This window comes from Uloborus diversus, chromosome 7 (genome assembly GCF_026930045.1).
Source record: "Uloborus diversus isolate 005 chromosome 7, Udiv.v.3.1, whole genome shotgun sequence".
Lineage (NCBI taxonomy): Eukaryota > Metazoa > Arthropoda > Arachnida > Araneae > Uloboridae > Uloborus > Uloborus diversus.
The window spans coordinates 163,291,623-163,305,706 of NC_072737.1; the positions used below are offsets into that span (position 1 = coordinate 163,291,623).

A 14,084-nucleotide genomic window follows, 5' to 3' on the forward strand; every position below is an offset into this window, starting at 1 on the left:
TATTTGAAGAGTTTTTACGGGAGGGGGGGGGGGCTTGAGTTTCCGTGTAGTTTCAGAAAATTTCACTGTCTTCAGAAATCTTTTTTGATTCCAGTATCACCCCTGTAATCAATATATAAATTTATTATGTTCATAAAACATTTATTTTTTATTAGATTTTCGTAGTATTTATGTATTGTGTTGGCTATTCTCCACATCACCCCACCTCTTAGTGAAACGCCTTTGTGAACAGTGGTCTAGAGCAGGAGCAGGTTATAATACAATTCAACAAGAAAATTGTAGTACGTAAGACTACAATTGAGCATGCTTGGAGCATGCCTCCCTCCCCCCAAAAAACGAAATCCTGTATCTGCTCCCGCCCCGAACCTTCTCTTCACCCCCAGCGTCATCTAACCTAGGTCTTACAATTTCCGAGTTAGAGCAACCCTCTTCCCCTAACATCTCCAACATGTATCCCAAAATTGCGTTTTTAAAACTTCAACAACAAAATTTTCTGGGGACAGTCGCAAATGCGTTTTTAAGAGGCTTCGAAAATTTACACGGGAGCACCGCGCAAACCAAACCCTTTCCCTTGTGTTACTATCAAATATAGCCTGAAATTTCGCTTTCAAAAAAAAGGTCTTTTGAAATTGTGTCTAAAATGAGATACCGAACTCCCCAAGTAGCATTGAATCTTGGCGCAATATTGTACTTGGTTGGCTGTTCGTTGGAGTACAATTTTCACCCAATATTGGCTGAAGCTCGTAGGGGATACATTTTAACAATATTGGCCAACATTGCTATTTCAATCTTGTGCCATTATTGCATGCCAATCTAAGGCCAATATTGGCGTTATGCTGGCTAAATAGTGGCTCACAATATTGGCTGAACCACGGAGGGGATACATTTTAGCAATATTAGCCAATATTGCAATCACACTTTTCAGCCATTATTGCATGCCGATCTTAAGCCAATATTGGCTAAATAGTGACTTCCATTATTGGTAATATTATACACACTGTTGGCTACACAAAATGTGACATCAAGGTGCAGTCAGAATGAAACAAAATTTTACAGTTGATGGCAACATTGATTACAAAATGAAAATAAAATGAACATTTATTACTGGAAAAATTTCAAATGAATGGAGGTTTAAGCACCCTGTTGGGCCAACTCTAGCATGAATGTACAACACGATACAGTTGAACATTGAGGTATAGCAGTCTCATATGATGTCCTAGGTCAATTCCTATCAGTTAATGTAAAGCACAACTAATTCGATCAAACTCATATGTTGTCCAATTTAACGTCTCAAGTCATTCGACTTAATCGACTCGTAATCTAAATAGGAAATGATGGCATTGCCCGTTGCTCCGTATGTTAAACTTTTAAATAAAGGGGGGAAAATGACATTCGTGTATTGTAACTTATTGAACGAAAATGAAAAGTTCTCAAGCTGCTATTTGTAGAAACTCTTGTTTAACCGTTAATCTTTCTGATAAATCTGAGAAAGGCATCATAAGAAAACTTGTCTTGTCACTCATACTACTTACGTGCATCCTAGTCATCCAAGTGTGACAGTGAGATACGAAAATATTTTGCAACGTGAACCAAAGCGAGAAACTGACCCTGAGTAGTACATATTATTGCTAAATTACTTCAATATGCTATGATAAAGTATGTTCTAGTTACATTTTTAAAGGAAAGATGGTTTTTATCGGCACGAAAACAAATAGATCAATCAGTGCAAATAATAATAAAACGCCTACAGTGACAAAAAGAAGGTAGAATACAAAAATAGATCAAAATTAAAAATAGAAATGGAAAAAGATATGAAATGATAGTAGTAAAGAGTCAAAGAATGGTGCGACAAATACCAATACTGCAAATCAAAATGTAAAAAGAAAACCAATAAATCTTCAGTTTATGGATCATTAGTGCATCAAGAATAACCACATCCACACAAACCAGGCAGAAAATATGAAAACAAGGCAAGAATATCACTAAAAACGATTAAAGAAAGCAGGTTTCGTTTTTGTCGGATTTATAGCGCTATCTATAGTTACTTTCCATTCTCCATTTCTTGTCCAACTTGGATAGCACTCTCATTACGTCGCACTAAAAATAGTCTATTGGAATGTCACGTGATAGCAACAGAGTCGGATGGCGTTGGATTTTCACGATCTGATTTTTCTGTTGTGGCAACATGAAAAATTTCAAATTTAACTCACTCAGTTTCTCCGCGCGCGCCGCGATGTAGTTGAAAGAATTTTTAAATAATATTAATACTGTTTGATTTTAATTTTTTAACTTTTTGTATCTGTATTTTACGACGACCACTTATCTTTTAACAGTGAGTTATGATTGTGAAAAAATGATCTGTTTCGGCAGTATTTTATGTTTTCAATATATACATCGATCATCTTAAGATATTTATTTTTTGTTGAATTGAACTATCCTCTGAAGTTTTTGATGGAACAATTTTTTGATAAGACTCGGTTTTAAAAGTTGTCTTTACTCATTAATATTATGTCTTTTAAGTTATCATTGTAAGAGGTCAACAACCTCATTGTCTATAAGCGCATATATCTTAATATACGCTTTGTTTGCGAAATCAATTAGTAATTAATTTGCATAAAAAACCTTCATTGAAGATTAGAAAATTCCAGAGCCCTTATTTTGCTTTCTTTTTTAGAAGTTATCAGTTCTTGATCGAGTTAATATCATCTTGTGCAAAAACATTGAGCATAAACTTAACTTGATCATAAACATAACTGATCACTAAAACGCTCAAAACAGTTTCTTATTATCTTCATCCGTGGGAAAAAAAATGTCATTTTCCACTAGGTCTTGCAGCTTTTTCAGACTTGTATTTAAACTCTTACCTGTAATGACCTCAAATTAATTTATATTGTATCCCCCCTCTCAGTCTTTTGTATCAATCATTGGCCAAGAAGTAACTTTTAGAGCTGATAGCGTTTCTTGGAATGTGGGTATTTTGAAAATTAGGGAAATTGGCATGATTGGCAAAACATTTTTAGCATGATTAATTTTATTTCAGTAACACTTGCTTAACAGATCCAAATTGAATTTTCCCTACTCTTTGTTTATGCATGCAAAGGGAAAGCATTCTTTGTGCAGACATTGGTATTAAAATTTGATGGCAATGGATCAAGGTGGCCAATTTCTCAATCAAATTCATCCTGAATATTCAGTACTCAGCCGAACATTTCGTTAGAAATTTAACCGAATGTTCAGTATTTGGCAATCGGTGCATCCCTAATTTGAACAAAGGTAGCCGGGAAATGTGGGAAGCTAGTTAGGGGATTCCAAGGGCAGAACAGCTTATCTGGTCACAAAAATACTTAAAACACAAGTCTCTTATCTGTGGAGAAAAAAAATCATTCATTTTATATGTATTTTAATTATCTAACATTTCATCACCTAGTTATTTATTTTAATCTTAACTGCTGTTTGTTTACCTGTCTATTTGCTGATCCACACCAGGGGTTGAATAAACTGAAATAATAACATATATTTTAACTGCACTAGCTTTATGTATATTTTTTCTGTCTTAGATGAAGATGAAAGCTGACGCAAAGAAATTATTTGATGCATTTGAAACTCAAGACTTTTCAACACTGATTGACTTGTCCGCTCAAAATGTAGGTGCATTTTTATAAAGAATTATGTGAACTTTAAAAGAACAATTTCATTGTGTGAGATGTTGGTGTTTAAATATAATTTTTCAATTATTGAGAAAGAAAGTCTTATGGGTACTTCTCCATTAAAGACACTCTTGGTTTGGTGATTTGTTTATTTTCTACCTTGGTGACAGTAGCAAAATTACATAAAGTGATTGGCAATATCTACAAGTATATATGGCAATCTTAGAGTTTAGAAGTTGTTTGATGTCACCAACTACAAAATGTTTAATTTTTTAGAAATTTTGCAATATAACGATAAATATATTAAAATTGCCAAAGTGCCGTACCTTTCATGGATAAAACTCTTATGTAACATTTAATGATTTAATGATGAAGTGATAATTTAAAGCACAAACATTGTCAAGAACATGATTTAGTCGTGAAAGAAATTCTGAGAAGAGCAAGGGAGAGTCTAGAAATGGCACAACAGGAGGAGTGGAATAGTTGGAAGAATAGGTCTTTTTATTTGTGAGGAAATAAAATGTAAAAATTATTTCTTGCTTGTACAGTAGATGTAGCAGATTTGAATGAGTTATAGTCATCTGTTACATCTACTTTGCAAGTTGTATTTTTTTTTTTTTTTCATTTTGGCATAGTTACACCACTGACCCATTCCTACCAACAAAATTACCCAGCAAGGAACATCTTTTCAAAAGGTAAACTGAGAATTTAGTCTCACTTTTTTGTAGAAATGAAAGAATATTCTAATTTTTGAAGAATGCTTCGAAAAGTCAAAATGGGGAATAATACAATCCCCAAATCAATAAAAATTATTATTTTTTGCTAGGACAGTATTTGCTTGACGTCACTGCGGGTCAGAAACGTCACTGCAGTGCATTGTGGGAACTGTAGCAAACCGAAATCCGGTACTACAGCGTATAATAACACTTGCTTTTGTGCGGCTTATAAACTCTTCTTTCTATTTAAAAATGAGAGGTTTTTTAACTAAGAAACGTTGTAAAAGAATGATGAATGATTCATTTCATACCAAATGCTCTCTTTACTATTGTATTTTCATGGGTTTAAGCCTCTTTGGTTTCTCATCAGAAACATGGTGAAAACTCGAATTCTCTTTTTACTTTCCCCCTTTTTTTGGCATTTTTTGTGCAGTCATAAGTATGTATAAGCCCTAAGCATGTTTATTATGCGCATGAAGTCCAGTAATCCTTAAATAAAATGAGTTTTTTTAGCACTGCTGACACTACGTATTCGGTCAAAATACCTGCAGACGGACAGCTGATGGGACCATTGCAAAAAAAGTGAATAAGGTCCATGCAACTCACTAAAAAAAAGCTCTTATGCCATCAGTGCATTTGCTCTTAGGGGAGTGCACAAAAATTTTGGGGCCCCTCACTAATGGTTTTTATGGTCCCCTCCATATTATTTACCCCTATGCTCCTATATATATATATATATGTATATATATATATGTATATATATATATATATAAATATATATATATATATATATATATATGTGTGTGTATATATATATATGTGTGTATATATATATATATATATATATATATATATATATATATATATATATATATATATATATATATAGCACGCCCCTGCGTGCTCTGATACTTTTCATTAGTGGAACTAAAATCAAACTACTTTGATATACCCCCCCCCCCCCCAAATCGGAAATTTGGCGACTTTTGGTAAAATTACGGTAACCGGGTCGCGTTGGCGTATGTTTTCAAAAACAGCCAAATTTGGCACCTAAGACTCAATGTAAACAAAGTACTACATTGTAAACAAAGGAAATCATCCAATGGGAATATACTTAAAGAAAAAGGGTGGAGCTTTGAATGGCTCCAACTATCACCTTGGTAACTAGAACTGTTCACGGGCGTCGTTGGCACGGGGGACAGGGGGGACACGTCCCCCTCAATATTTTGAACTCGTCAAAAGTCCCCCTCAATACTTGAGAATAATAAATGCGCATACAAAAAATTCCGGTCATTTGTGACAAAAAAAAAAAAGAAGAAGAAAAGATTTTGGGGGAAAAAAAATAGATCTGCTGATCTACCAAGAAAACGAACAGAAAGTGACACCCTTGTCCAGCAAAAACTGCCTTATCTATAACAGTTGAAGAACCATCTGACAGTCAGTTGATTCCCACACTGTTCGCAGTCCATTTACTTTCTTGCCCTCTACTTCTTTTTCTTATTTCATGCATCTTACTCTCCACCTCCTACTAACAAAACTCATTAAAAGGACGATCCACCATTCAAATCCCCCCACTATCTTTCTGACCACTCGGACGGTTCGCTTCGTGTTTCCTTCCCTTGATCACATGGTCTTAGAAGAAAAAATTTTCTGAGAATTTTGATCAAGGTCGAATCTGTCCCCTGCAAAAAGTATGTTATTTTCTATCCAAACACAGCTGTTTGAGCAGCAATCTTCGTGCAAAAAAAATTCTGTAATTCAAATTAACCATCATTTTCAATTTCTCCAAAACTTCAATGCCCATTTTAATTCTTTCATGGTAAGTACTGCCCTCTTTTTTTTTCGCAGAAAAAGGCTTTACGATGTACAGCTATTGGAAGTTCTCTCAGAAAATATTTGAAGACACCCTCATTAGAAAAATACCTCTCAGATTTCTGTTCCCTTTAGGGGGCCCCTCGATTCTTTTAGCGTCACCGACGCTAGAGTTTAAATTGGTATCAGATATTTTTTCTTTTCTTATGTTTTATCTTAGCCTAAACATGAACCTTAAAACAGTTTTGAAATGTATTCGTTCACAGAGCTGTTTGAGTTTTTCACTCAAATGAATAATTTTAAAATGACTTTTCTTTTCTTATCTTTTTTCACTGGTAAAATAAGCCTTTGTCGAAAAAGCGAATATTATAAGAAAGTTTTCGGTACTTCATTTTTATTTTTCATAGTTTTCATCAACTTGCTACGAGCTAAGTTAACATTTTAGACGACATGAAAATAAAAGTATTTTACTATTTATTGACAGCTCACAACAAAAAATATTTTATCCATATATTTTACTAATACATTACATTACTCCTAAGATAGATGACAGTTGAAGAGGGGATTCTAGTTACTCTCTCCCTCTACACCATAGAAGAAATACCTTAATTTCGTTCTTTGATTGTCTTTCGGCTTGCAAGAATAGGGACCAAATATGCACTAAAAATTAATAATCTAAGTTCTTAAAATTCAAAACGTTTCTTGTTTCTTGTAGCAACAATTTTAAAAATCTCATTGTTATAAACATCAGTAAAATTTGAGTTTGAATAAATGCGTACATTACTGAAGACAGACGTTACTGGTATAAATACTGAAAACTCGGTCTGTCATAATTTATGTTGAGAACATTAATTTTTCCAATTATAATTTTATAAATTATTGTCCTTTAAGTTATACACAACTATACCATACAACAAAATGTAGTAAAAATTATATTTAATTAAAAAGTTTGTGTGCTAAAACCTTGGAACTGTGCAATATAAATAATAATATATTCTATTTAACTTGAAAGTTCCCAAGAAATATATAAGTTACATTAAATTATATAAAATTAATAATTATATGAACAACTTTAGTTGCTTCAAAATGAAGCAGTCAAAATATTGCATTCTTGATACATTTCTAGCTTTGAAACTTCCAAAAATAAAAAAAAAAATCGTACCAGTTTTTAAAAACTACCGGAACAGATGTCCCAGCAATGAGAACCCTTAAGGAATTTCTTTTAGAATTAGTGTCTTCTTATTAGTCTTTTCTTATAAGTATAAAATTTCAGTTTTATTTATTTAAATATATTGATGTAGCGATAAACATTTACTCAATTCCCAGTCATTGATCAAGATTATTAATAATAATCTAGGATTATAAAATATTCAGAGAATTATAAAACGTAAATAAAAGCTGAATTTTTAGGTTTTAGTTTTTATAATGCAAAATATGAGGAGAATGCCTCTTCCTTGCGCATCTAATTTTGATCTAAAATTTAAATATTTTTTCTATAGATAATTAAATTCATTTACAAAATGAACATTGATATAAGACTATGAAAGAAAAGTGAACGATATAAAAAGTTTTGATTTAATTTGTTATTTTAAAGAAAAAGGCTTTTGGGTGTATTATAGGTCAATGTGTGAATTCTCGTACATTGTTAATTATACTTTTATTTCTTTGAAAATTGAATAGTACAGCTTATTTTGCCATTATCCTTCTAGAAATGAATCGATTTGTTCTTCCTTATCTTTCAAAGATAAAAACCGATTTAAAAGAATTCATTTTTCTATTCATGTTATTTTTACTGTTTATAAGTAAATGCGAAACGAAAAAAGTAAGTTAAAGAAAGAAGAAAAAACGTTATAATATAATAGTGTAAAATATATCAAAAATAATAAATCCGCTGCTGTAAATTAACATTGAAGTTATTGATATTTTTATATCACTATTATCTTGATGTATTTACGATCAGTGATCAAATAGATATTCAATTTTGTGTTCGATGTACAGTCGACTCGGAATTTCTTTGCATTTTACGGCAATGCCTAGTATTTTTCACTACAAAATACCAGGGGAGGGGAGGTCGGTTATCTAGTAAACAGTTTTTTTTTTTTTTTTTGGAAATTTAAAACTGCTGCTTGTGAAATAAGTCGAGCTATTCTCTCTTGAAAATAAAAAGTGAATGTATTGTTATTTTATTGCTTCTTTTCTAGTATTTTTTCTTGATGAGCTCAACTATTTTATCCAAAGGTGTAAAGAGTTCACCTATGTTTGTTTGCTTCGCTTTTAACGGGATAAGATTCTGATTTAGAGACTAACTTCTTATTTTCAGTTATCTTATTGAAACGTTAAAAATTCGCTTATTTGAGACGCTTTTTGACCGTATTTGACGCCTTTTGAATGTCAACGCTCCCGAATGGGAACATCAATTTAAAAAAAAAACCTTTTATAATAAGTTTCGCTTGTGAAAATTTCAAAAAATTATTTTTATCAACAAAAGTATATATATATATATATATATATATATTTTTTTTAAGAAAAACTCTCTTTCATTGATACTGTTCCTACAAAATTTGCAAAAAATCCGCTTTTATCGATTTTTCTTGTTAAAATGTTTTTAGCTTAATGCTGATAAAATTTCACATAATATATATATAGAAATCATGTTGATGAACAAACACGACTGATAAAAATGAGCTATCTATAAACTCCCTTCTTTAAAAAGGGAAAAAGGGTTTCTTGTAACAGGGAAACACGTGCTCGCTGTTTCCTGAAAATTTGTGCCTATGAACTTTGCTTTGTCTTCTTTTACTTTTCATCACACAGGTATTTATTTAATTCTTACTTATATTCAGTATTTCATTCTTTTTATTTTTGAGATGGAAGGCTTCCCGTTTCTTTTTATATCACTAAATTAAAGTTCCCGTTTATAAAAAAAAGGGGGGGGGGGGAGGGGGTATAATCCCTTGGTGATTGTTCTGCATTGCATCAATCGTCCCCCTCAATAACGAAGAGTCAGCGACGCCCATGGAACTGTTTATTAAATTTCTCCTTTCTTTGATTATAGACGTAAGGAAGCAAAAAAAAAAAAAAAAAAGTAATAAAACGTTTCCTTTTTTAATTGATGAAAATATGCAGAAATATATTATTAAGCCTATTTTTTCATAGAATTTTATTGCTTTTCTTATTTTAAAATTAAGTTTGCAGAAAAGAGAAGTGAGATGTAACGTTTTCCAACATGTTAACATAATGTACGTGGGAATATAAAGCGCATAAAACGAAATGGTTCAGGACAAAAATGATGTTACACTTTTTATGTTTAATTTCCTAAAAAACATTAAAATGAAACATACATTTCTACCAAATTTAACAACATTTAAAGTTTGATAAAAAACGACATTAGTCAGTAATAGTTTGTTAAGTAAATAGAAAAAGCCCTTACGTAGATTTAATGTTCAATTAAAATTTAAAACGATCTACTAAATAAGTTAAATCACATCAAAAGATCTATTCAGAGAACATTATCATAACTAACATTTTAGTTCAAACTTACTAAGTTATTGCAATAAGTAATGAATTAAATCAAAGATGGAACAGTAAAACACAAAGGAAATTACTCACTGCGAACAAATTCCAAAAACGTATCCAAAGATATGAATAACTGAATTTAAATCCAACTTAAAATAGTGACAAACATTCTGCGATGTAAATTTTTGTAAAATGTTTCGAAGATCTAAAAATTGAAGAAACGCAATATATGTTGCCATTGTCTGGAAAAAAAACTTTGAGAAAATTAAAAATCTTATTCAATGGAATTAAAAAAAAAGATTTATTAAACAAATACATTGCAATTTTGTGTAGTGAACTCTGCAATGGTTGATTGGCCAAACGAAGAGCGAATAAGATTTGGTGTAGGCAGTTATTGCAATAAGTAATGAATTAAATCAAAGATGGAACAGTAAAACACAAAGGAAATTACTCACTGCGAACAAATTCCAAAAACGTATCCAAAGATATGAATAAAAAGGGCCAGGTCTCTTCTATTCTCCCCTACCCCCTGCACGCCCCTGCGTGCTCTGATACTTTTCATTAGCGGAACTAAAATCACCAAGTGCAGCACAAATGTCCAAATGATCAGTAATCATAGCTTGACCGGAGTTGCATTGGAAAGAGTCTGATATTCCAATTTTGTAGAGATTAGATCTCAGACAGTCATGTCCTGCCTCAGTCGTGTTTTTGGAGACTTATGGGACAAAAGAAAGGTTCTCGTAGCACTAAAAATTAACTCCCTCAAATCTCTTTGTGCATAAAAGTTTCAATCAGATTGGGACTCAATTGATCAAATTCTTTATAAAACGAAGTTTTTTTTTTATGCGGGCACTATCCACTGTACAAAGACAGATTTGATTGTATTTTGTTGTTGAAATAATACCTAATAATCTTTATTAAAAATAAGAACTAATTTAAATGTAACTAAACAGCATTTTATAGTTACCTATATGTAGCATTTCAAATGTGTAGTAAAATTTAAGAGTTAAAAGATAAAGTTCAAAAGTTTCTGTTTAAAGTCTGCCAAATGTAAAATGGATAAGGATAAAGATCTTTATTTTTGTCAATATCCATGGAAAAGAATAACCAGCACATCACTAATCAGTATATACAGTGAAATCCCATTACAACAAATACCAATACAACGAAATTTTCGTTTCAGCGAAATAAAGTTAGAGTCCCAATGTAATTGCTGTTATGACGAAATTCCTGTTACAGCAAACAAAATCTGTGGTCTCTTGAAGTTCATTGTTACGAGATTTCGCTGTAATTGGAATTTGTTATTTAGAACTGATTTTTATAAAATCTTTTTTTTTTTTTTTTTTTTTTTAAACTTTAAGGCAGTTTCAGCACCTTACTGTTGAGGAGGGTATAAAAGATGTTTATCTGGTGTATGAAAAAAGTTTTTTTTTTAAATTAAAACTGATATGCTACCTTTTTGTTTTGACATCCTACAGTTATTTCTGGTCTTTTAAAATTTTGATCTGGTAACATATAATGAAAAATTTGGGCGCGTAATTAGGGTAAGGTTATGCCTTTGCCGCAAATTTTAATGTAACCATTAAATCTTAATCTAATATTATATGATAAAATATTTTTTATTCTGAAATGTTTTAAAATTAATTTTATAAAACATCTTGGACTATGCAGACTAATTTGAAAGAAAAACTTAATTATTCAGAGGGAGTATAAATTTAAAATATTATTACAATATTAAGCAGTTAAGTTTCCAGCTTTTAAGCCAGGGCTAAGGCAAACTACATGCAATATACCAACAGCCCCGTTATGCTATCCACGTAGACTGCAGTTTTATCTTATAAATTCATCAGCCTAAACAGACAATAACTGAGCTGAAGACGGATGTCATTTCATTGAAGCTGATAGTGCCAACAAATTGGTAGCTAAAATAAATTTGACCCACCAGCGAGAGTTCACTGCAATGGTACGGTTCATCTCGTCAGGATATGTGACTGTTAGCCCTTGACTTAAGGGCTAATACGTTAGGGTACATAGTCGGTGATGTTCCCATCAATTTTTTTGGGCTCCCAGCAATCCATTATGCACAATATGTGTATAGGATCATATTAGTGGCGCAGCAAAGGGGGAGAAGGTGAACCCTCCCCCCCCCCCAGAGTCATTGGTTTAAACATGAATGCAAATTCTAATACAGTAGTTTATGCATTTTAAAGCTGTTTTGATCAGAAACCCCCCTTTTAGAAGGTATTTTTAATCAAAAAATCCTTTTTCAGAAAGATATTTGTGATCAAAAAACTTCCTCCCGAAGGTATTTTTGATCAAAAAAACCCCTCCAGAAGGTATTTCTGTCTATGGATCATATACATAATATGTCTAAAAATTGTTTGAGAGTATATAGCCTATATGAAGTATATCCTATGGGAAGCCCACTGTAGGTAAATAAGGGAAATATTTTTTTAAAGTAATAATCACATTGCATAGTATATTTTGAGCCTGAAAAATACACATAAAAAGTTAAAATATAGCATATTGGCCTGAAGAATTTATTTATAAAACTTCAGAAGTGCTATTAGTACTTGTATAATCTTCTACTATAATTTCAGTTTTAATATTAGTTGTTAATTAATTTCACGATAGTCAAATTATTCATTTGTATTGAACAAGAATATTTTCAATAGCTCAACCATGAGGAATTCTTCTCACTAGGTGTATTGCAAACTATTTTGACATAATTTTTTAATTAATTGTTAGTTTTAATTATCTTCTCCATTAATGTAATTTTGAAATTTCAGAAATCCAAAAAAGTTCCTTTTACATTTAATGCTACTTTGAAGACACTAAAGGAAGAAGAATTAGAACGTCTTTGGAAGCTGATAACAGATGTGGTTATTGCACTGTCTGATTCTGCCTTTGAAACTAACCAAGACACGCACCATGACCCTCCTCCTGACGAAGTAACATTAGTAATTTTCATAGTTAGAAAAATAAAAATGTTTGCATCAAAAGTTTGCATCTTACCAATTTGAGTTGTTTCAAAAATGTATTTTTTTCTTATTTAAATAACATTTATTGAGTTGAAAAGTTGACTTTTGATTTATTTGGCAACATAATTATTTATTTAATAATTTCTGTAAATTATTAACTTTTTAACTTCTGGAAAACTAAAAAAAAAGGGGGGGGGACTTTGAAAATTTAAAATAAGCGGGAATTTTCAATTTGTTTTCCAATGATTAAAACAATTCTTTGCTTTGAATATTTAGTGACTTGTTATTGAATGTTGACAGCCTCATGAACCCGGTAGCAGAAACTGCAAGATGGGCGTCGCAGATTTTTCTGCAATCTGCAGACAATTTTATAAAAGGACAGAAAGAAATAAATAAAAAATAAATTCCATTTGGCAAAGATCGTTTAGAGATTGTTATTTGGCCGGAAAGGCGATGGATGCTTTCAGCATTTCAGCTAGAAACATAGTCGCCATATTTGGTCATTCACAAGATCGAAGTAGATAAGATGCTTAAGTGCCTAAGTTTTCAAAAACAAAGCAGAATTGGATGTTTTATTTAACTGCAAACTGATGAAAATAACTTAAATTGTTTTCTGTTTTTTATTTTTTAAAGTAATTTTCTTGAAGAATAAAAAGTTTTATATTTAAAATTTCACCTTATCTTTTCATTGCTTTGGACGCAAAAGTGCTAAAAGCTTTTCAACTAAAATGTAACCTCATGAGGATTTTTATTTTAAAATTATTTTTTGCAGCAAATTCAAAAATTTATATCTTAATTTTTGGAGTAGTCGCCATGTTTGGTCATTCCCAAGATGTTGGTACGCAAGACACTTTAAGTGCCTACGTTTTCATAAACGGAATCGGATGTGCCATTTTTTTCGGATAATTCTTAATTATTGTCTTATAAAGTTTAAAATCTTATCTTAGAATATCTTATCTTCATTGCTTTAGACTAAAGTGCTAAAAACTATTTCATCTAAATCCTAGTTTTTTAAGGATTTTGAATTTTTTTCTACTTTTATGTAACAAATTCAAAAATCTAAATAGAATCACACCTTTTTCGTGCAGACGCCATGTTTGGTCATTCGCAAGATGGAAATAGACAAGACTATTACTTGCCTGAGTTTCCAAAAACAGAATTTGATGTTTACCTCAATAAAAACAATTGAAGATTGCATAAAATGTACAATAAATGATGTTTCTTTTCAAATGATTTTCATAAAAAATGTGAATTATTACCTGCGCAATTGCATTTGCTTTGTAAGCTTTGCTATAAACTAAAACAGTCATCTAAAATGTAGTTTCCTGCAACTTCTCATTTATTAACTTATTTATTTATTCATTAAAAAAAATAAAAAACCTATTTTAACTTAAATTTTGCACATTTAAATA

At 31.4% G+C, this 14,084-nt stretch overlaps 1 protein-coding gene across 1 annotated transcript in view; it reads left to right on the forward strand.

The window, feature by feature from the left end:
- The first annotated feature begins 2,224 nt into the window (after window positions 1-2,224).
- LOC129226973 (condensin-2 complex subunit G2-like) overlaps window positions 2,225-14,084 on the forward strand; it is a 57,841-nt gene continuing 45,981 nt past the window's right edge. The window contains exons 1-3 of the mRNA XM_054861602.1: window positions 2,225-2,332; window positions 3,558-3,644; window positions 12,481-12,642. Coding sequence (XP_054717577.1) covers window positions 3,558-3,644; window positions 12,481-12,642 — 249 coding nt within the window. The 5' untranslated portion in view covers window positions 2,225-2,332. The remainder of the gene's footprint in view (window positions 2,333-3,557; window positions 3,645-12,480; window positions 12,643-14,084) is intronic.